This window comes from Populus nigra, chromosome 1 (genome assembly GCF_951802175.1).
Source record: "Populus nigra chromosome 1, ddPopNigr1.1, whole genome shotgun sequence".
NCBI lineage: Eukaryota > Viridiplantae > Streptophyta > Magnoliopsida > Malpighiales > Salicaceae > Populus > Populus nigra.
This window is the reverse complement of record NC_084852.1, coordinates 41,568,651-41,593,773: the sequence shown is the minus strand read 5'-3', so window position 1 is coordinate 41,593,773 and position 25,123 is coordinate 41,568,651. Positions and strand designations below refer to the sequence as shown.

General features: G+C 30.3%; 1 protein-coding gene across 1 annotated transcript; it reads right to left on the bottom strand.

Moving 5' to 3' along the window:
• Positions 1–17,300: 17,300 nt before the first annotated feature.
• Positions 17,301–19,808, bottom strand: LOC133696325 (uncharacterized). The gene is made up of 5 exons (XM_062118497.1): positions 19,446–19,808; positions 19,295–19,361; positions 19,139–19,187; positions 17,971–18,015; positions 17,301–17,692 (listed from the first exon to the last, which is right to left on the bottom strand). The coding sequence occupies exons 1-5, from the start codon at positions 19,680–19,682 to the stop codon at positions 17,626–17,628; spliced, it is 465 nt and encodes a 154-aa protein (XP_061974481.1). The 5' UTR covers positions 19,683–19,808; the 3' UTR covers positions 17,301–17,625.
• Positions 19,809–25,123: the final 5,315 nt, after the last annotated feature.

Below are 25,123 nucleotides of genomic sequence, written 5' to 3'. Positions count from 1 at the left end.
ATCTGGTCACCATACGTTGTCACACACCAAACCATGTGAAAGAAAACATAGTGACGCATGCAAAGACGGAAGGCCAAGTTTGGTTATCGGGTGGCATCTAATACGCTGCCTAAATGATGTAAACGTCATCCACTTGTTAGCACACGTTGAGCACACAACAACTTTTTTTATTAAAAAGAAAAAAAATCAACGTGAAAATACCAAAACACTCCTATGAACCTGGTAATTACTAAAAAACCGTGTGAAAGTACAAAAACACTCCAGATAAAAACCTTATTTTGTCTTTTTTAAAGTCAAATACGTGTTTTAGTTGTATATGAAGAATGGAAAAAAAAAAAACTTGTCCAACAACACAATATTTTTTTTGATATTAACGATGAAGAAATTTTTTTACTGTTTAAAAATTTATGAAAAATTAAAAAAAACTCATTGATCAACAGTTTTAAATCTTGTTGATTTCAGGGTAAAAAAATATTTTTACAATGAAAAAAATAAAAAAAAATTTAGATACCCCAAACAATCTTATAATGACCAAGACACCTCTAATAAGGAAAAAAATTAATTTTACCATAGTAATACAGTGAGCTCCAATAAAAAAAAAAACACATTGAAAATTATATTTCATTATTTGTATGCAATCAAAGAAAAAAATTAAAATTTTATAATAAAAATATATCGAAGTATAAATTTGATCTTCATGGAGTATCAAAAAAAAAAAAGACTGCATCATATGTTAACATATAATAACCAATAAAAATATTGATAATATTATATAAAAAGAATTACTATAATTTTATCTGAAAATAAATACAAGTTCGAATGGTATCCAATGAATAAAATCCTACGTATGATCACAATGAATCTTGACTGAATCTTAAATAAAAAGAAAACAGCCTATTTTAAAATGCTAATATTATAAAAATGCTATAGCTATATTTGAGAAAAGAAAGAGCTAAATTTGAATTATTTTGTTATAAATTTTTAATTTTGTCATCTCGAGGGTGGTGCTACTTTATTTTAAAAACAATATTCAAGTCGGTGGAGTGCAGAACAGTAATTTTTTTTCACTCACTCGAGAATATATATAATTACCAAGAAAGTGGCGTGCATGAAGCAAGCGGTGTGGGACCCGAGAGTCTTGGTTATCGCGAAGGTCTTGAGTTAAAAAGGTAAAAAACTGAGTGGGCGGGTTCGTTCTTGTTCTTGATTTTTTTTTCCTTTTAAGTTTTAATTACGCATGTGTGTGAAATGCTTTAGTGTGAAAATCAGGCCCCAGAACAGGACGGCGTGGATCCCTCTCCGTCAACAACATCACGGCATTGACCACTCCAGGGCTCAGCTTCACAAATTATTGGCCTGAATCGCGAGTGCATGTGCATTATCAGAACGAGGACGTCAATGCCGCTTTTATATATATAAATGACGTCCTCGATACCCACTACACCCACATACTGACACATGCAATAATATATTATCATGCATTATTTATTATTTATACAATACACCAAAACATGGGGTTTTTACTGCAGTGAAAACCCGACTTTGTACTTATTTGTATAAGTACCTTGTTTTTTTTCCTTGCAATCAATTTTTTTTCATTAATTTTATACTTTAATAATATATTTATTTTTTAAATGGTTATTTCTCTTTTACTGTAGGGTTTATCCGGTTAATTTGATTTTTTTTTAATAATACATTAAAACATATAGGGTTTTTTGTTTAGCAATCTATAATAAAAACCCTACTTTTACCTTATTTGCACATGTGCTTTGCTTTTTTTTCTTTAAATTTTTTTCAATCAATGTCTTTTTTTTAATTTTATCATTCAATATCACATTTATTTTTATTGGATTATCTCATTCTCATAATACAAATCGTGAGTTTAGCAAGTTAACCTGTTTGACTCATGTTTTTTTTTAATTAAGTTTTTTTTTTCAATTTCATCATTTAATATTGAGTTAAATGAAAATTAGACTTCATAATTTATTTAGTTTTCTTTCTATTAGGTTATTCCAGTCTCATGACCTGAAAATAATGCTTAATAAGTTAAGATGAGTTGATTCCAGTTATTTTTTATGTTTTTTTAATTGATTTTTTTTTTCATCTTTATCATTCATTTTTGAATCGGTTGGAAATTGAGCTTCTTAATCTCTTTTGATTTGTTTTCTATAGGGATATCATGGTCTCATGATAAGGTGTGCGAGTTCTGGTGTTTTAACCTAGTTAAATCAATTTTTTTTTTAATTTTTCTTATAAGAGGTTATCTCAGTCTCATGACTCGGGTCATGGGTCCTTCAACATATGAATTTTTTTATTGGATTATCCTCGTCTCTTGACCTAGGTCACTGGTTAACCCAGTTAACTTAGTTTTTTTTTAATTATATTTTTTAATTTTATCATTTAATATTGTGTTTCATTGTGAATTAGTCTTCGTGATTTGTTTTGATTTGTTTTTTATTAGGTTATCCCGACCTTATAACTTAGGAAAAATGCTTAACAAGTTGACAAAGTCGATTGAGGATTGAATTTCATAATATATTTTCATTTAATTTTTATGAGATTATCTTAATCTTATGACCAGAGTCGTGAATTTGGTAGGTTAAATTAGGTTTTTTTTTTCATTTTCTTTCTACGATGTTATCTTTGTCTCGTGACCCGGGTAATGAGTTTGACAGATTAAATTGGGTTATTGTTTTTTTTATCTAATCCTTCAATATTAAGTTGATTGAGAATTAAATTTTATAGTTTATTTTAATTTTCTTTTTAAAGGGTTATTTTGATCTTCTAACCTGGATCACAGGTTTGACAGGTTAACTCGATTCATTTTTATAGGTCATTTTTTTAATTGATTTTTTTTAATTTTATTCTTTACTATTTGATTAATTAGGAATCAGACTTTATAATTTGTTTTGAATTGTTTTCTACAGGGTTATTATATTCGCATAACCTGGGTTGTGGATTTGACATGTTAACTCAGGTTGACCTAGGTTAATCAAATATTTTGTTATCTTAATATTAAAAAAATATCTTCTTAAAATTTTTTATGAATCAAACTATGTATTTACAGGTTGTTCGAGTTGCTTTTGAACCTCTAAAGTCAATCGAGTCACATTGGATTAATCCTCGCATTGTTTCAATTTTTTTGCCATAAAAAAATAAAACATCATCAACATTTGAAAAAAAAATTACATTAAAGAAGAATTTTGACCCGACCTGCAAGGTAGCGCAAGTCAATAATCTAGTATTTCTGTGTGTGTGTGTGTGTGTGTTAGATCATTGACCCGACCCACAGGGAGCGCGAGTCAATAATCTAGTATATACATGCCTAGGCTTTCTTTTTCTTTTTCTTTTCATTAATTTTTTTATATACTTTTATATTTTTCATCAAATTTCATCATTCAATGTCAACTTTTACTTCAATTGTTTTATTCTAGTATTTGTTTTTCAATTTTAACAGTTTTTTATGATGTTTTTAATAGAATAAAATATAATTTTTACTTAATTTGCAAATAAAATTTCAGTATTTTTTCTTGATATTAGGAGGCATTTAGTTTGTGCAGCTTTACTTAATGTTTCTTCTTTGATTTTTCTAATTGCTTTTCTACACGTGTCCTTTTTTTTAAGCATTTTAAGAAAATAAAAAACAAATTTCTTAAATGATAAGTGAAGGATAATAAAGACACTAATAATAAAACATTTATTCTAAAAAATAAAGTTATTAAATACAATCAATTATATGGCTAATGTTTTAAGATCATATATTTACATATAAATTTATCTATTAACTTTTCAATTTAATCTTTGGTTAAATATCATTTATTTTTTACTTGTTTTTTTTATATAAAATTATTTTTTTTTAATATGCACAAACTTGAATGAATTATTTTATATCCTTTAAAATAACTTGCAAAAATTAGATCGGTTATTATTTTTTTTCCTTTGCACGTAATTCCTTTTCTTTTATAATCAAACATCAACCTTCGTTCTAGTTGAACACACTCAAGTTGGTACATTTGCGATATCCTTTCCATACATCATTATGTCAATTATTTTGTCCAAAATTACGTTTTAGTTTTTTTAAATTTTTTTGAAGTTGATCCAGCGAGGTATTACATGAATTTGACTAAATCAATGTTAAAAAATGGTTTAAAGTGAAATCCAACCTGGATCAGACTCCAAGTAATCAAGTCAATCCATTAAGTCAAGTGTAATAACTACAATTTGTATTGGATTAGATAGTGACTAGCTAGATGGTCTAGGCTATGTTGCAGGTCAAATTAAATTTTTTAAAAATAAAAAAAGAATGTTCAGGAGACGCTGATGTTTTAAAAAAAGCAAGAAAAATTTAAGATTAAGGTAATTAACTTGAATGAGTTCAAAAAACTCAGTTAATTTAATAATAAAAAAGCACGGATAACAAATAAAGAGAATAAAAAATAGCAATAATTAACTATAAAAAATAAGTTGTCAATATTATACCCGGGAGGAGAAGAAAGAAAAGTTCATTAGAGACTTATTGTTACCCTATGTGGACATCGCCCTATAATAAAAAAGAGCTAACAAAGAAAGCTTAAACGCCACTCTACAAGGATGCATGACGACACCAAAAGAGATTGCATGCCCCAATAAAGCAACGTCCTAGAAAGAAAACATAAAAAAAAAATATTATGAAGGAGCATCTCATGCCTATATCTAGTCAATTAATTTAACTTAATTAAAAAACAAGATTTCTTTAGAAAAAACTAAATTTTAAAAAGACAAAAAAAAACTCGATATAAATCTTGTCATTTTCAAAATCACTGAAAAATCTTATAAAAAGTGAATAAAAAAATAGAGTTTAATCTATAATTAAATAAATATTGAAGGATGAAACTAAAAAAAAAACACAAGCGAATATGAACTAATCTCATAAACCTAGGTTAATCTCTCACACTCGCAATCTATTAAATCCTAGATCCAGACTCACTCAACACCCAACCAATTCAATGTTGAATGATGAAACAAAAATATATATCAATTTGTTTTAAAAAATAAGGTAAAAAAATAACAGTAAAAAATAAAGATCAAATTTTATAGGAAGAAAAACTCTATGATGAAATTATAAGAAGAAAAGAGAGTTAATTTTAAAAACCATCTCAAATAAAAAACTCTAGGATGAAATTGTAAGAAAAAAAGAGAGTTAATTTTAAAAACCATCTCAAATAAAACAAATATCAATTAAAAGAATAGAACATATTTGATAGATAAAAAAATTAAAAGGGAATGGAATTAAAATAATTATAATTTTATAAATTATTTTAAATAAAATAAATATTAAATAAAAAACAGTAATCAAATTTGAAAGAAGAGTAAATTAAAGATTAATTTTAAAACTTAAAGGGTCAGTAAAAAAAACAAAGGAAGAATGAGATTTTTTTTTTTTTTTAAAGTCACTAACATCAAACTAGACCTCCAATGACCACATGCATTGCTCATACATGGAGGGGCCCACTTGCATGCCACCTCCCAAGAGGTATTTTCTAGAAGGATAAAATTATAAAAATATTATTCCAATACGTCTTGGGCTACGAATGCTTCACTTATCTCTCTTTAGTTTTAATTTTTGTGTTTTTTTTAATGAATGAATTGGCAAAGATATCAAATTTAAAAAAAATAAAAAAAATAAAAAGAAGAAGCAAAAGTACGAGGATACTGTTACTTTGTCTTATTAGACTAAACAGCACTCAACAACTTGTCCAGCAATTACAGAGTCCAAGAGAGATATGAATTGGATGCAAGATTTTCAATATTTTAGGTACACGTTGAATATTCGGTGAACTCAACGAAATCAACAACGAGTTTAGCTCTATTATGGAAAAAAAGTTATCTTCCCCTCTTATCTAATCAATAATTCAAGTAATCTAACCATCCAATAAATAATATAGTAATAAAAGTTTAAAATTAAAAAATTTGTTTTTTATATAATTTCAAATTTGAATCTTGTAGTTACTAATATAATAGCCAGGAGGCTTACATGGTTATTAATTTTAAGACCCGTGAGATTAGTCGAGATGAATATAAATTGATCCAGACACACATATTAATAATAAAAAAAAATAATTTGAGAAATCTTTCTTTTCACTTTTTTTTTTCCCTAGAAGAAAAGAACCCGTGACATGGGCCTGGAATATTCGCGACCTTTTTATCCATCCCATTTTATCTAATAAGTGATAAACATGTAAGTTGTGATACGTAACAAAAATGGGGCAACCACCTTTCCTGTTACCATCATGATTTTTTTGAAAAAACTGAGGTTGAAGAGGGGAAAGCTGAAATCTTCTGTTGAAATATAATATTTCTTATTGGGGAGATATATTTTTAAATTTAATAAATGCATTTGTTTTTTAAAATTCTTATTGAATAATAAAAGGTGAAAAAATAATAATTTTACGGGCCAACCGTGTTGGCTCTATTATTTTTTTAATTAATTTTTTCTTAAATTTTTTTTTAACAATGTGTTGATTGAGAATTGAAATTTATAATTGTTTTTTTTATTTGGTTTTTACGGGATTATCATGGTTTCATGATTCAGGTCACAAGTTTTGTGCGTTAGTCGTGTTGACTTGGGTTATTTTTTATTTTATTTTTAGTTATTGTTTCCCTTAACTTCATCTTTAAAAATTGAGTTTACATGAAATTGGGTTTTAAATTATGTATCATGGTCTCATAAAACCCGGTTGCGAGTTTTACAGGTTAGCTAGGTTGACTTAGGTTTTTTATGGTATTTTTTTAATTGAATATTATTTTTTTCAATTTAATCATTCAATATTTGGTTGTTTGCAAATTTGACTTTATATTTTTTTTACTTGCTTTCCATGGAGTTATCTCCGTCTCTTGATCCAAGTTTTGTAGATTAACCGAGTTGACTCTGATTATTTTTTTTAGTTGATTTTTTTTAATTTCATCATTCAATATTGATTTGATTAAGAAAAAAGCTTCATAATTTATTTTGTTAACCGGGACAATTTTTTAGTTGAATTTTGTTTTCAATTCCACCCTTCAATATTAAGTTGATTAAGGATTGAGTTTTATAATTTTTTATTTTGTTTCTATAGAGTTATCAAGGTCTAATGATCTGGGTTAGTGAATTTGATATTTTATCCAGAGTTGATTCGAATTGATCTTATTTGTTGTCTTTTCAATATTTTAAAAAATATGTTGTATTGAATTTTTTAAAGCAAATTGTAATTTTATCAATTATTTAAGTTGTTTTTGGACATAGTAAGCCAACTAAATCACATTAAATCAATCTTTATATCGTTTAAATTATTTTTATAAAAAAAAACACATTAAAAACATTCTAATATTTTCTTTACTTAAAAAAACACGATCCTCGCCGGCAATAATCTAGCATGTATTAAATAGTAGCTGACATGTATCCACAGCGTAGCACCACCGATCGGAAAATCATTTTTGCCCTTCATATATAATCATCGCGATAATTCCAAGAAACACACTCATATTGGATAATCCTAGATTCCTCTGTCACCATTCTAACCTTTCTTCGACTAGGGTTCATATTATATTCCTTGTGCGTGCTCATCTGCCTGTTATTTGACAAAACATACGTGTAAAAGAACAAATTCTGAACTGGATTTTCAGATTCCATGTGATCGCTTTCAATGATTTCTCCAGGCTAATTTATAAAATACTCCCCTCAACTTTAGCGAAGAAAATATAGCCCCCCCCCCCCCCCCCCCCTGTTATTATTAGGGTTTTGTTAGAAAGAGTGGGTGGATGGAAAAACCCCTAAAAGCCCTCACTATTCCTCACGATCTCCCTGCAATAATAAAATAATAATAATTTTTTGAAAAAACACGCTCTCTTTCTCCTTTCTCGTGCTTTTCTTTTTATTTTGTGAAGAGCACCCTTTGGTTTCATTAGCTCAGAGCAAGGGTTGAGGATTAAGCAGGGTTTTTTTCATCAAAATTCTAAACAATAGTATTTTATAGATTATTAATTAAGGAGGAAATTATAGATTATTTATTATTTATCAAGAGGGTATTTATCCTCCAATTTAAGCTGGGAGAAATATGATGTCTGCATGTTCCTCTTGTCATAATTCTCCCTGCCAATAATTCAAGCACCAGAACGCAAGCACTACTGATCACCAGATCTAATTAAAGATAGGAACGTCGTAGCAAAACGACAGTGAACTTTCCCACGAAATGCTTGTAAAGAAAAGTAGTGACGTGGCTTGGCAAGGGGCAAGCTAATACACGGATCTCATATATAGCATATCGATCGATCATTCTGCAAATCTGTATTCATCAAGTCAATTCCTGCTGTTTTATTTATTTGAATTTTATCAGTTTTTTTATTTAAAAAAGCTTTAAGATCTTATCGTTCACCCTCCAATTTATTTATATACTAAGATTCTATTTCTTTTTTTTTTATACACACACACTATTATTTGAACTATAAAGTTAAATAAGATTACTTTATTTTTATAAATTATTTTTCAAAGTATTTTTTATTTTAAAATAATATTTTTTTTATGTTTTAAAATTTATTGTTGATATTAACACATTAAAATAATCTAAAAAAACTAAAAATAATTTAAATAAAAAAAATCAAATTTTAACAAAAATAAATAATAAAGTTTAATATTCTGAATTCCAAATTAACATCCACGCGTACGTGTCCAGTATATTTGCGCGTTGGATCGCGAATTGACTTCTGAATTCTGAATAGAAATTATTTGAGAGGAAGAAAATTCTTACCCGGGATTTCTTATTTTCTGAAGCAACATTCGTAATTGGTCCACCGTGGCTTTTTTCCTTCCGGTCCAACTTCACCCTTCCAAACCCATGCTTGCTGGCCATGTCCCGGTTCATTTTCATCTGTCCGCATGCCTGCTGTTATTTAATCAGGATGTGTGGTTAAATTGGATTTTCAATCATTTTCAGTTGCTATCACTCACATTCTAATTTCCAACTTAATTATTATACGTTCATGCTAAGAAACGTGTATAACTAGGGTTATGGTATGAAAATTATGTCTTGCTTTGCTTGCATTATATAATGCATTGCAGTTCTACCGTGTTTTTAAATTTTTTTATCTTTAAACTATTCTTTTGATGTTTGTTAATGGTTTTGATGTGTTGATATTGAAAATATATTTTTAAAAAAATTATTTTAATATATTTTTTTAAATAATTGCTACCACAGTTAGAATCACTCACAAAAAAAACAAAAAAAAGAGAGAGTATCCCATCAAGTAGAGTCGTCCCGCCTCGCCACCTACAATTAAGTTGAGAGGTTGGAATTAATTCACGCATGAGTTTGCGATCAATAATGCAATCTAAAGTCACCAAAATGCAAGTTTAATCAAAATTAAACTTTTGACCTTTCGGTTTCTTCGTTCAAGTTAGCGACTTTTGGGGGACGCGTGAACAAGACAGATAATCAAATTCTCCATCAGCAGCACTGTTGCTGCTGTAAATGGAAAAGAAGACGGATTCATTTCAATTCAGATATATAAACCTCTGGTTGGAAACCGACAGCATGAATTTGCTTTTGCTTTTCTTTTTTTCATCAGGTTATCTTCACACATAACCCGCTCCATCTTCTTCCCTTTTTTTCAAGGTGGGTTTTTCTTCTCCTTTTTTATTTATTTATTATAGTATGTATTTTGCATCGTGGTAGTTCTTATAAGTGTAGTTTGAAAATGTATGTTTTAAAAAATAAATTATAGTTATTTTTCTTAATTAAGTTTTTAATGAGATCCATGTAAAAATATAGTATTTATTAATTAACTAAATACCTTCAATGCTATAATTAAAGTAAAACACAGTTTTAATCGGATCGCATCTCACTTTAGATATACTCTAAACCATACTAATTTATTTATTAATTATTACATAACATCAAGTTAATTCAATAGTTTTTGATATGGGGAATTTTAGATAAAATCCAGCTATGGGCATTCAATAGAATAAAGAACAAAAGGTAAATCCACGTGCTCGTAGGTAAAAACAAATTATCAACAAGTGGGGTCTATCTAGTCGATGCTAGATTGGGTTTAAATAGAATTGCATTGATATGTATGTTTTTGTGGTAAAAATTTTTTTTAAGAATTTTTGAATGTTTTTTAATATTTAGAATGTTTTTTCTTGTTAAAAATAAAATTTTATAAATAAAAAAAATATTATTTTAATACATTTTCAAGCAAAACACACTTTAAAAAATAATTGCCACCACAATCCCAAATACTAAAAAAAATAAAATTGAAAGTTCATTTCATGGGTTAAAAGCTTGTTTGATATTGTGATGACAATTGTTTTTTAAAGTGTTTTTCGCTTGAAAATACATGAAAATAACATTTTTAAAATTTTATTTTTGACATCAACGCATCAAAATAATAGAGAAACACCAAGAGAAATTTTTTTCTTTAAAAGTCAAATTTTTGGCAAACATCATTTTTTTTTAAAAGTCAAAAAAATCATCTTCTTTTAGAAGAAAATCCTAAAAATAGATATATGTCGATTGTAGTAGAGAAAAAATGAGCATGCCTTGTGGGGGTTACCTTGATCCTTTTTATAGCTCTTGAGCTCCCATCATTTCATGAAAGTGGAAAATGTTTACATATCGGCCCAATATCTCTGTCTTGTCATGATAAAATATCTCTAACTCATTAGAGTAAAATATCCTTAACTGTCCAGTGGTTTAGCAGACCTATACACGTCAAGGATTTGCGCTTGGTTGAGTCCATAGATGATGGATTATCACCTTAAACTTTATTTATTTGTTTGGAATGAAGGATTTAGAAAAAAATAAAAAAAAATATCAATCCATTAATATCCCTCCAAATCTTTGTTTATTATAGACAAAGATTTTGAAAATCTTCTACTAGTAGATAAGAGCTATTTTACCTTTTCTAAAAATTTTGCATGTCTCATAAAGGAATATTGGGATTTTCATGTCTTATATCTTAGTGGTTGTACCTTGAAAAATAAAATGGTGGCTTGTATTAAATACAATAATTGAATGAACTTCTAGAAATCTATGATAATATGAAAAGTCATTCTCCGATGGTGTGAGTAAAGAGATTCTTTTTTAACCCTTGTCATTTTTGCCTATGACAGGAGCCTTTCAATCCTGATTTGCTGGAATTTGGGAGCTTCTAGTGCCTGTAAATACCTCTTGAAATCCTTTCTTTCTCTCTGGCATATATTAAGTTGATGACCTCGCATTGGGCTGATCCCCACCAATTTTATGACGTGCACAAAAAGTTAAAATTCTGAATTGAGGTCCCAAAAGGTTTAATATCTCTTGGAATTATTGCATTGCCCACGAGTGTTCTGCTGCATGCGACATTTTCAATGTGTTTCTTTGGAGTAGCAAATATGGGAGCCTCATACGACGTCTTCAAGAGTGCTTAAGTTACTACCTAAATCAAGCAACATACTCGACAGTGAAAGCCAAGGCAAATATTTTATTTTCTGAGTTATTTACCAATCTTGTAATAGATCGTCATTAGTTTGAGAATAGCTATGTTAATCGGCCATTCAGTTAGTATCATGGTAGATTAGACTAGACGGCGCCGTTTCATTCGGTCCAACTAATAAAAAAGGCGTAGTAGTTGAAAGACTCTTGATTGGTTATTGATTCAATTCAATAAAAGAAAAATAAATAGGTATAGTCTTCACATATCAAAGAACCAATTCAAGATAAAAATTTAAGTTGTTAGGTGAGGTTTCACGTATTGATTTATATGATTCTCCAATACATTATCCCAAGTAAAAGTCTTTTAGGCTTGAAACTTGCACAAGTTCATATTACCTTGTGTTTAATTTTTATCAAATAAACAGGGATCGTAAGATTCGAACTCGTGACCACTTGGTCATCAATACTCTGATACAATATCAAAGAACCAATTCAACCTAAAAACTTAAGCTATTAAGTGAGATCTCATGTATTGATTTATATTATTTTTTAACAGTACAACCATTAGCCCAAGGTACATTAGCCGACAGTGTATATATATATTGATTCTAGTTTAGTTTTTGTTTTTTAACTAATCAAATGGTAATTTAATATCAAAAATGGATTTTTTTAGGTTTCTAATATGTTTTTTTAGTGTTTGTGGATAAAAAATGGATCAAAATGGGATTTAAACCCCTAGATTGGCTACTTGATTTTCCAGCAATCATAAATGGCTAAAATCTATGATAGCAGGCGACACGTTGCTTACTATTGTTTTAAATGAGGCGAGGTGGATGACATATAGTTCACCCCTTAAAAAATAATAATAAAAATTAACGGGCTCAGACATATGAGTTGTTGTACGCATGTGTGCTTGGGTGTTTTAGTTTTTTTTCATTTGATGTTTTTCAATATTATTTTTATTTTCTTGCTGATTTTTTTTATATTTTTTTCATTCAATATTTTATTTTTTTTCGGATTGGAAAATATAGTTTGATTCGGATTGATATTTGTGGTTTTTTCACGGTTTTAAATGAACGCTTCAATATTTAGTTAGTATTTAATTTTATATACGTCTATTTTTTGGTCGTATAATTAAAAAAGAAAACAAAGTTTATAAACCAACTTTAGTTCATCACTCAACTCACATATTATAATTTTTTTAAAAAAATAGCATTCAAAAAACCAAATACAATATAATTCATAACCTAAATCATGAGTTTAACAAGTCAGACTATATAATAATTCATTGTTATGTCATATTGGGATTTTTTAATATATTATTTTTTTATAGTTTAAAAAAGAGTTCTATCATCTTGGGATTTTTGTTATTTTTTTTAGTTCTAAAAAAACATTTGGGAGTGAAATCTGTTGCGTTTTTTTATATATAAGTTAGTGTGGAAAACTAGGATAAATATATTTTTTTCTTCAAGTTCAAAAAAATATGGAGAGTCACGATGACCTATTTTAGAATTCATTTAAGGTTGTGTTTGTACTGGAATTTCAATAAAATTTGAATTTTTTATGCTTAAATGTTTTTGTATTATTTTAATACATTGATGTTAACAATAATTAAAAAAAAAACTCACTTTAAAAAGCAATCATCATCATACTCCCAAATACTAGAGGAAGAATTTTTTTGTTTTTTTGTCAAATTAGCACAATAAACATAAATAATTGGTGAAACAATACTGTTTAAAAAAAGTTTGGTGAAATTTCACATTTTCATGCTTTAGAAGCGCGACAGGATGAAAGTCTAATCATCTGGCTTGATTGTTCGGCTGGATGGATTTGGTTATATTAACTGGTAAATCATTTTACATAAAAATCATAATCTTATGAATGTTTTTTTTAATATATTTTATGAATCAGAATATAATTTTTTGTTTAACTTGGAGGTTAAAAAATAAATTCCAGTTAAAATCTTAAAAAAATATTATTCCATAGTAGTTGTGCACATATTTTCAATATCATTGATGTAATTGAGGCTGTAATATCAAATAATTCTGAGCATTAAAATATTAGTATACTGTATCGAAATAAAAATCTATTCCAAATAAATTATAAAAATAATCTAGTAAATGGTATTCAGGTTTCTTATAATGTGCTAGTTTTTGTTTTAAAAAGGGTGGGCCCATACGCCAGACTGCAAAATACGCCATCATTTTTCTTGAAAAAGAGAAATTAATATGAATAAATACCACTGACCGTAGGAGTCCAATCCCCACACTACCTACCAGTCAAAGACCATCTCCAGGCGGCGGTTTCCCAGTCGTAATCATAGAAAGAGTAACGGTGGCCCTACTTAAACGTGGACAGCCATCAGCCGTTGGATCTACTGACTTCGGGCGCTCTCCCTCCTTTACAGAATTGTTCCAAAACAACTCCGAAGGACTTATTAGTGATAGCTGTAGAACATCTTGAAATGGTTTCTAAAGTCTCATAATAAGCGGAATGAATAAAATCTCCAGGTTAACGCTCACATTAACCTCTTAATTTCCGGTAAAACTATATGGTGGCGAGCCATCATTAACATAATAACAGCAATAATAATAATAATAATAATAATAATAATAAATATTGAAGGAATTATTGCACATTTATGAAGGGGTGAGTAGAAACTCATGGTGTTTTGAAATTTGTCTTGACAGAGACCAAAGCCAGTGTTAAGTTCAACGCGGGATAATGTATTTTTAGGAGACAATTATTTTTTTGTTTTGCGATGATGTGCTTGGTGGTGGGCCAGTTAAATTGAATGCTCTTGTCATTTAACCTGTCACCTTCTCTCCCTCTGTTAAATGAATTCAGGAGAAAATAACGTCTGTCTTAGCATCGTTTTCTTCCATGAACTACTTTAATTCACTTCCCACTCCATCCAGCCTAGAATTAAATTTTTTTAAAAAAAAACATGAAGAAAAACCATGGGAGGTTAGGCAGTAGTGGGGCAGCAGTTCAAGCCAGGCTATGGCAGGGATCGATCCATTGCTGGAGTACATACTGCTTGGAAGGAGAAGTATATTTAATTCATGTATATTATTACACTTGCAAGATAAATACATTATTCTAAAGAAAGAATTCCCTTCAGTAATGGAGGTTGACAGCCGCATCAGTTGGGTGGGGAGAGGAATAATTGGCCTCTACTGTTTAGTTTCCCCTGCAGATCATGAATTATATCACTATCTTCTTGCTTCAAATTATCCCTATGAAATTACAGAAAAAACAATTTGTTTTGTTCTTATTTCTCACATAAATATCATGATTATTCATCACTATCAACGTTATTGAAAAAAAAAACTTCAAATTATATCTGAACTGAGTTCTTTTCTTCACGATAAATTAGCCGTAAAAACATTCCGACGGTGTCCCTCGATTTCCCAACCTTATCCTCTGTTTAATTTTGTCATATCCAACATGCATCAGAATTTGAATTTATGTATTACTATTACTATTATTATTTTTCGGTTTATGTTTCAGCATATTTGATGCCCATCAGACCGCGTTCAATGTATGTTTGCAACTGTATATTTACTTATAAATATATTAAAATAATAATATTTTTATTTTAAAAAAATTATCTGTAATATCAATCCATTAAAAAAATATTAAAAAATTAAAAAAATAATTATAAACAAAAACATTTTATTACTTGTTAATTATCACAAGTCACTTTTAAGAACAGAGCTCGCCATCATCTTTCCTCGTGACTGCGACACTGAGACATGTGCGCACTATAGCCTGTAATTAATTAGGTGGTCCAACAATGCATCTATCACATTGATGTTGCGACGGCTTATCGTCTGTCTCTGTACTCAATTGTATATATTTTAACAGCAGTGCTGCTTTCCCAAACCATGCAGTGCCCAGAGTGACCACTCTCCTCTGCTTTCTATATATATTTCTGGGTCGTGAGTTACGCGACATGATCACTCAGTATATATAATACATGAGTTTTGCAACTAATTGTGATTTATCATACTCTCTTTTTTATTAATTTTACCAAATTCAAGAGTGTGTGTTAGGGCAGCCAACCACAAGTAGTCCACTGCCTCTGCCTCTTTCTTGTTTTGCCCACTATATATCAAACATGACAGGTGCTTGCTTGATCACCTTGAACAAAGAAGAAGAGCTAGCTAGCATGCTGGCACTGGCTCTGTAATTACCGAGCTAGCCCTGTCAGCGGCTAATTCTAGGACAAACACGTTGGGAAATCATTGCATGTCTGGTCTGGTCTCTACGTGACTATCTTCCATAGTTTATTTAGGGCGAGTCAAACTACGTTAGGTAGCCCCCTCACACGCAAGAATGTCTAGAGATTTGGAACTCTGAATTGGTCTCTGTACTAACAACAGTCCCTAAACTGCAATTTGTGCAATAGAGAGGGGACCTAATTAAGTTTCCCATTAATCAAGGTACATTAATTAGTGGTTGATTAATTACCTTTATTACAGTCACGACAACCTACTTAATGAGTGCACGGAAACGTGCTCTTGGAGCCTATTCCCTCTTTCCTAATGCTTCCGAGTGTTGATTGACTGAATTGTTGGGTTTATGACTTTTCTCTCTTTTTTTTTCACGGGTTGATTAGATACGCAACCAAATCGTTGAAAATAGACCATAGTATAGGGTGGTAAACCATACTTTAACCCACATGAAATCTTTAGAAAAAGCTTAAATCTCCAGACTGCTCCTATAGTTCCAGAGAATACCCTTCAATCCTCGTGTTTTGTCTCTTATACAAAACACCCATGCAAGGGAATTGGGACAGCGTTCCACAAAGGTTTTCCAAATCTCGAAAATTAAAAATTAAGAAAAAAGGAGCAGGTCCCTTGGTTTTCGTTATCTATTATTATTTTCACCCCCAAGGGGAGTATTATTTATTAGAAAAAAAGCTAGAAAATATTAAACTATGGAGGTCGAAGTGGGACATCACTAACTATAGGGGCTTACGCGTAGTTTATCTTGAGCTGTAACAGCTGGATCATTTTTCTAGAGCAATTAGGAAGGTGGCCTCATTTGAGATTGATGTGAACACTATTCATATAAAATCTAAACACTTGCGATGAACGTGTTCCTCGTTTATCTAAATGATGCTCAAGGAGGACAAAAGGCGGAACAGGTTTCAATAAGGCGTGATTACTTCAGGACAATCATTTGCTAACCTAAAAATCAAACTCCATGAAGAACCCTTTTCCTTATCCCAGTTTCACACTCCATAATTTAGCCTCTTCCATCTTTTTCAGGAAAGAACCTCTATGTTCAAGATCCCATCACCAATAGTCACGCCCTATTGGAGACAGCATGATATCACCACTGCCCCGGGCATAGCGTGGCCGCAATCTTTCTTCTACACTATGATTGGAGAGGGGCAGGGGTTGATGATTCTTTTTCGGGCCTTCATGGGCTTTTCTTTTACTTGGGCCTGTTGTCTATCTACACTATGATTGGAGAGGGGCAGGGGTTGATTATTCTTTTTCGGGCCTTCATGGGCTTTTCTTTTACTTGGGCCTGTTGTCTATCTACACTATGATTGGAGACGGGAAAGGGGTTGATTATTCTTTTTCGGGCCTTCATGGGCTTTTCTTTTACTTGGGCCTGTTGTCTATCCTGAAGTCCAGAAACGCGGTTGCCGGGGTTTCCAGCATCTCCGATAATTGGCTCGTGTCTCCTTCTATGCATTCGGAATTGGAATCCAGAAATGAACCATACTTGATGTCACAATGGTGACAGAGCATCAATGTCCTCGGTTGCTGAAAAGGAGCAATGGTCATTACAGAGCATGTAGGGCTATCACAGCATTGTTAAGAAAAGGCCAAATCCTTTTCAATAAAAGTCAGCTAGCCAAGTCAAGAATATCAATTCACCTTCCAGGGAAAAATAGTGTGCAATTGAACTAATGTTATTAACCGTGCTTAACAACTGTTCATGCTTTCAGATATCAATAGCCCACCAATGATCTCATGCACAGTTGCGCTCCCCGGGGCAGCCAGATGTGGAATTCACAGAAAACAATCTTCTGATAGAATTTTAAAACGAGTTACCCTCTCACCAAATAATACAAACCTTCCCAAGTAAAATCAGCTTGGGAAGCAGATGAAGTTGTATATAAAAAGTTCTCGTGAGTGATAAACACCATTCAGGCGAGTAACTCCATGTTAGTGGTTCATGGAAAGCGGAGGAGTTTGGTCACAGCCGAGTCCAGCACATCGACATTTCTCCTCAGGTTTTTTCTAATCAAGCATTAAGAAACCCAAGAATACCGAAGACGACAACCAAGAGAAATGCACTACAAGATTATTTTTTATAGTAGAAAGAGTCGCTTTCTTGAATGCAAGGGCCTGTGGTTCCCAAAGAAGAAGGAACCACCTAGCTTTTGGTTACCTCCGTGCTAGAAGGAGAAACCAAGTAGGTAAGATGAGCCTGTCGGTTCATCATAAGCAGCTTACAGCAGCAAGTGGGGTAAGTGACACGTAAACAAGTATGCTAAGAAAACAAACACAAAGGATACAGTTGAGTCGCTAGAGTGTCAATGCCCTTCATTTCCTCGTTCAATCTGCACCATAATTCCAGAAATGGGTTGGGAAAGGCATGTTTAAAATATCATCAACTATTGGTAAATAAGGACTGTAAACAGGTTTTCAAAACTCCAAGTTGGGTTGCTTGAGTGAGTAGTTAGGCAACAAAGGGAACTATCTCCAGCCAAGTTAGTGTCAGCGCTCTAACCAGTTATCTCTAGTGGACATGAAAATTATTTAACACTGTTTTTAAATTCTGGTTTATACTCAGAAGAGGGTGGCAAAACAATATGGTGACAGATGGTTCTGGCAAACAAAAACTCGCACAAATTGGAGGTTCAATTCTCAACGCATAGGTAATAAAATACTTGTCCAGATATATTAAGCTGCAAAACTTTGATTCTATTTTCTAATCACAAAGACACTATCCCAGGAGCAATTGAGGGAAACAACAAGGTGGTTAAAAATTAAGCAGAACAATCTCATTCAGATTCAGCTACAACCATGTTGCACTCCAAAAATCTTTCACACATGCAGATTATCCAACATTTTTCATTAAATCCCAGTAGGTAAGAAAGAAAAATAACCATCAGCATTGTTTTTCTGCACTTAACATTTTGAAAACCATGTACAAATTATGCTTCACAGAACCAGAGCAGGTAATAATATATATATATATATATATATATATATATATATATATATATATAAAAGCACAAGGCATCTTATAAAAGTTGTGACTATCCTTAACATTTATTACTCTAAACTTTCCCCCTTTCAAGATGCGCCTGGTAGCGCGTTAGCAAAATTTTTTATTTTTTTTCTTGTTTAAAATTATTTTTTATATATATTTTTGAATTGTTTTGATGTGCTGATGTTAAAAATAAATTTTAAAAAATAAAAAAAACATTATTTAGATGTATTTTAAAAAAAAAAAACACTTTGAAAAGATACCGTTACAACAATACTAAACACTCTTTTAATCACCATCTGAGAAAAATCTAAACTTTACCAGTTAATCAAGCATGAGCACAAGAACTTGCTCTCTATACTGTTAATATTTCTCCTAATTAAAAATACAATAAAAGCAATTTTACAACCCTTTACTTTTGATTAATTAAACCTTTCAAATTTAAGAATTACTAATTAATTAAGTTATACCTCATACACGAATTTATGTACCGATTTCCCTTCGTTGCTGCATCAAGCACTGCAAGATAAGAGACAATGATCAAAGATTTACAAAAAATAAAAAATATTCACAATTAATATCAACAATAATCATATTCTTAAAAATAAATATCTAATTATTTTTACCAGATTCTTGAAGACGAGCAGTAGCGTCACCAAAACATTGCATATGATCAACAGATGTACTCGTAGCCTACAATTATCACAAAAATAAAAACAAATACTTCATTTCCTTTTCTCAAGAACCAAACAGAAAGTTAGAAGAGTCAAAGCTGACCTCAGATAGAGCTAAACGAAGTGAAGCGAAAAGAGAAGTGAAGCTACCGGCGATGGCTAGAGAGTCTCTCTCGATGATTTCTAGTGCCTTGAAGATCTCGCCCTGGTTCAAATTGGTTTTCGGTTCACGGCGGTCGGGTTCATCGGGACACATGGCCGGTGGATCCAGGTCTGGTTGTATGATTACTGATTCTGTATCCGTTGATTGATCTCTCTGAGTTGCTGCCGCTTCTTCCATTTCCCGCGATTAAAAGAAAGACAGGGATTTGTATTTGATATTTTTAATTAGTTATAGATTGGGAATTCAGTGATCTTTGTAAAAAAATTACCACGAACTATTTTCGTTTGGGCTTTGTGCATATTGGATATAGTTTTGGTTTTTTACTTTTTAAATTATCCATTTACGGGAAGCCCAGGCACAAAGTCAAAGTAACTTTATTTATCTTCATATTAAACTCGACCCATCAATTTTAAAGTTTGATCCAGGCTAAATTTCCTTGCGAACTAGGGTGGATGTAGACTCGGGTAAGACCTAACCAGGTCAATTCAAATAATATTTTATAAATTTTTTTTCTCAAAACAATGCATTTTTCATTTTTTTTTATATTTTTATACAAAACAATTGTTGTAGTCCAATTTTTAACCCTATTTTTATATATTTTAAAAATTAAAAAAATCAAAATCAAAATCTTTTATTAATGTGAACATGTGACCCTTTGAAAAAAAAAAGGGAAATAAAAGTAGAAAAGATGATTGGGTAATGAAAACAAGAGATTCATATAAATCAAAGAATATATGGTTCTGTTTTTTTGTAGGAAACTTTTTATTTCTATCGTTTTCAATAAATTATTCTATATGAATTAATATAAACAATTCATGTATTTATTTTTAATTTATAAATAATTTTGATGTGAGAATATGTCTTTACGTGGGTAACGACATAATCATTATTAGTACTAACATGAATAATATTAATGATACGAAGAAATATCTAACCTTAAAACTCAAAATGAAAGACTTAAATGAGGTAGATAAAACTATGGGTGTTCAAAAAAACCAATCAATCGATTAAATCATAAAAATCAGGGGAAAATTAACAAAAACACTGAACCAAGAGAAAAAAACCAATCAAACCGATTTAAAAATTAGAAAACTCACTCGGTCCGGTTCGATTTCAGTTTTAAAAACTAAAATTGAGTAACCGAATCAGACCCAATGTGTCTTAAAAGCTTAAACCCACTTAAAAAAAGAGGAGGGGTATAAATAGAAAAGTAACCTAACCTAAGTTCCCTGACCCTACAAATTTCCCCACTTTTCCAATAAAAATAGCAGTCATCTCGTTCAATCTCTCTCTTTGGTTGCCATCTAGAGGTGTTTAGTTTTTATTTTGATTTTTAAAAGCCTTTTGTTTTTGTTTTATAATTTCTGCTTTCATTTATTGTACTTCATCATCTAAAGTGTATAATCCACACAATATAAGCCATGGTGAGCCGGTGTATAATCCACTCTACTTTTCTTGTATAGTTGTTGGAAGTGGACGACGCTTTCTATATTAAGATTAGAAGTGCTCTCCCTCATTCATCCACACTAATCATGATTGTATTTTTGCAAAGGTTGATGCATTCTTCGCTTACCACGGATAATCTCGGGCAACATGCATAATTTTCTTGTTCGGTAAATTTGTCTTTACATGCTATGGCAGGGACCTTAAGAGAGTATAATAAATAATTTGTTCACAAATTTTTTTCTTTTCACCTTTTTTTGTGTGCTGGCCGATGTGATTAGATTTTCCGATTTCAACCTTAAAAAACCGATATTGACTGGGTCGAACCGAACCAGTTCAGTTTGAACCGGTTTTCGGTTCGGTTCGTCCATTTTCTTAGGAAAATTCATTTTCTGGTTTGGTTGGGATTTTCATTCCAAACAAAACTGGACCTGACTGTGAACACCCCCAAATACAATTTTAGGTATCAAAGTAATAAAACATGGTGAGGGTTTTGCTCTTTGTCATTCTCATTATATTGATAAAAGTCTTAAATAAATTTAATCAATTGATTATCAAAGAAGCAAATACTCTCTATGATGTTTCTTTTAAGTTGACAAAAATTATTGATAGATCAATTGTTCAAATTAAACATGCTAATGCAATTGATAGCTTAATGTATGTTATGCATTGTACTAGATCAGATATTGCTTTCATGATATGTAAATTGTCTAGACACACAAGTAATCCTAATAAGGATCATTGGAAAGAAATTATAAAAGTACTTGATTACTTAAAAAAAACTATGAATTTTAAATTGTTTTATAATAATTTTCTAATTGTACTTTAAAGTTATATTAGTGCTAGTTGGATAACTAATACAGGTGATAATAAAGCAACCTCTGGACAAGTATTTATTTTAGGAGGTGCTGTTATTTCTTGGGCTTTAAAGAAACAAACATGCATAACTCATTTTGTAATGAAATCCGAGTTTATAGTTTTAGCAGTCACAGGTAAGGAGACAAAATAGTTGAGAAATATGTTATTGATATTAAATTATGACCACAACCGATGTCATCTATCTCCGTACACTATGATAGTCAAGCAACTATGTCCAAAGGCATTTAGTAAAATTTACAGTGAAAAATCTACACATATCAACTTGAAACATAAATATACAAGGCAATTAATTTCTAACAGGATAATTATCATTATGTATTTCAGATTTTGCAATAATCTAGCAGATCATTTCTGTAAAGGTCTCTAGGAGATTTAGTTAGAAACATTTATGCTAGTATGAGATTAAAACCATTTGATTAAACTTACTAATAAGACGAACCCAACTTTTACTAGTACTTTTGCTAGTTAGAAGTTTCATGGGTAATAAGAAATTATTAGTAAGATTTGTGTTTTCTGATTTGTGTATGAAATCAAGATTTACAAAATTAGTATTTCAAATAAATAGGAGGATGAGTGATTAACACTCTTAATAAAATCTCAATGTAATATGGAAATTTTACTAGTATGAACATATAAAGTGGTGCCATTTCAACAAAAGTTTGGAAAACTCTATAAATGTTCATGAATTTAGAAAGTAGCACAAGATCATATTAGTGCTGAAATAATGGTGAACTTCTATTTTGAATTAATTGGATCATGTGTGTAGTATTTTCAATTTTATTGAATAAAATCTTGATTCAAGTTTTTTTGCAATCATGATTCCTTTTGAGGTTTGAAATGCTTAGACTAATAAGAGGTTTAACTATAAAGATAATTTTTTTTTTGCATGAAACATGGTACCACCTAATATTACAAGATAAGTAGGGGATTGTTGTTAAAATATAACTTGTATATTAGGTAATTAAATAGAGCTTTATCCCACGTTAGAAAGGTAAAAGGTTTTATTAGGTAGTGAGAGAGTTGTTCATTTTTTCTCAATTAATTAGATATAAGTACTTTTTTAACAAAATTAGTAATTTATATCTTATAAAAAAATATGTCAGTATAATCTATCTTTTATTTAATAAAAATAAAAAACAACAAGAACACATAAAAAACATTTTGACAATCTGAAATCAAAATAAAAAAGTATCCTTCTTTGTATATTTTTTTAGATAACTTCTTACCATAATCATAGTTTAAATTAAATAAAAAATAATGTTATGATAATTCCAATGTAAATGTATTAAAGAATATATGAGAATAAAATATCACCGTGCATTGTGGTGGAAAATGTTTTTTAAAAGCATTATTTAACTCAGTTATGTTGGTTAGGTCAATCTAGAGACAATCTATCCAAGTTGTTTGCTTGGCACAATTTTCAAATTAAATTTGGTATAAGTTGATATTTTATGACTTGATTGCCTGATCAGATTAAAACGTGACTTGGTCAACAAATTTAAAACCCAATTTGACAAAACAAAATGAAAATGGTGTCATTCTAGCATCTTTAAAATATCAAATCGATGATATTTTGGATTGACCCGGGTTAAACCACCACTCCCATGATTTAGGTCATTGACTTGGTCATCTACTAACTTTATTTCTTGGAATTAATTTTTTATTTAATCATATGATAATAAAAAAACAAACATATGTATGAAACTAATTGAATCAAAATTATGGAGAAAAAACACAAAAAAAAGACATAATGGAGGGTTGTAAAAAAATGCGCTTGCTTCAATAAAATAATATTTGAAGACCTGTTGGGTTGGGCCCTTTGCTATCCCAAGATTCAAATTAAACTTGATGGAACCTGACTTTATATAACTCAATTGACTAAGTGAGTCTAAGTGTGACATTGTCAAACTAGTAAAAACCTGGTTTAAGTTAAAAAAAAAAATCATGGCGACACCATTTTAATATTTTTTTAAAAAATATTTAGACAATAATATTTTAGATTGATCCTGGTAAGCTTAGGTTAAACCTGTCAAACATATGACTTGGGTTATATACTCAAGTATGTTTATCAAACAACACGTCATTTATTATAGCAAAAAAACTTGTCGCTATTGGTTGGCTTTTAGCCCACTACCATCCATCTTTGGTAACCAGAAAATTAAGGCAAACCTCAAGGATAAAAAAAAATACATTACAACCCTTTTTCATTTGAAAACATCTAAGAAACATAATAAACACCTTAATAAATCCATTTTAATTCTTAAATTAACATTTTATCGTTTAAAAAGTGAAAAAGCAACTCAAATTCAAAACTATCATCGAGTCTTGATTTATCTTTTTCCGGCGGGATGAAGGATAAAAAGCACCTAAATAAATCTTTTCTCATTGAATAAAATTTATCGACACCAAAATTGATTATTTTTATTGCCAGAATATGATCAATCAACAACTTCATCTCTGTTTTGTTATTTTTTGATAACTTTCTCTTTTCTCTCCCAAACCCAAGGAATGAGAAACAAACAACATGAATTTATGGACCAAAATTAAAACCCCATAACTAAAGGAACTATAAAAGAAGAAAAAGGAATTATATGGACTAGAAGCAATTTATTTTTGTGAATTTGACAGTGACCATGCATTTTTCTCTTGTCTTGCATTTCTTCCTCTCTCTTTTAATTGTATATTTCCACTACTAATTAAACCATAGTTCATTAAATTAGATTTAAATCAAGTTTAAAAATCTAGAAAAATCCTTCAAATTCATAGCGAGAGAAAATTTAGTTTTCTTTTAATATTTAGTTCCTTAGCTGTAATAAAAGGATGAACCTAAAAAAACAATCCCAAGTACACTCAATTTTCCTCCAAATACATTTTTTTTTATCAATTTTATCTCTCAAGTTTTAAAAATTCTCAATTAAGTTTTTCCATCCATATTTGATCACGGATCCAATTCAAAAGGTACTTTCTTTATAAGAAACAATGTCATTTTGTAGAAAATTTAACGTTTTATATTTAGAATTATAATAAAGGACCCTATTGAAATATCCAAGTAATCAGGGGACAAAATTGATACAAAAATTATTTGGGAGTAAAATTTATTATATTCCAATAGTTAGGGGTATATTTGAGGCTTGTCCAAAAGGAAAAAGGTATACAATGTATGTATTTTTGTCTCTTTTCACCCTCTTTGCTAATTACATCCTCTTCCCTTTCTTTTCTTGATCCTGTCCTCCGCTTCTTGTTCACAGTTTTTCCGTTGGGTTTTATTCTCTCTTATTTTGAAGATGTGTAGTGAA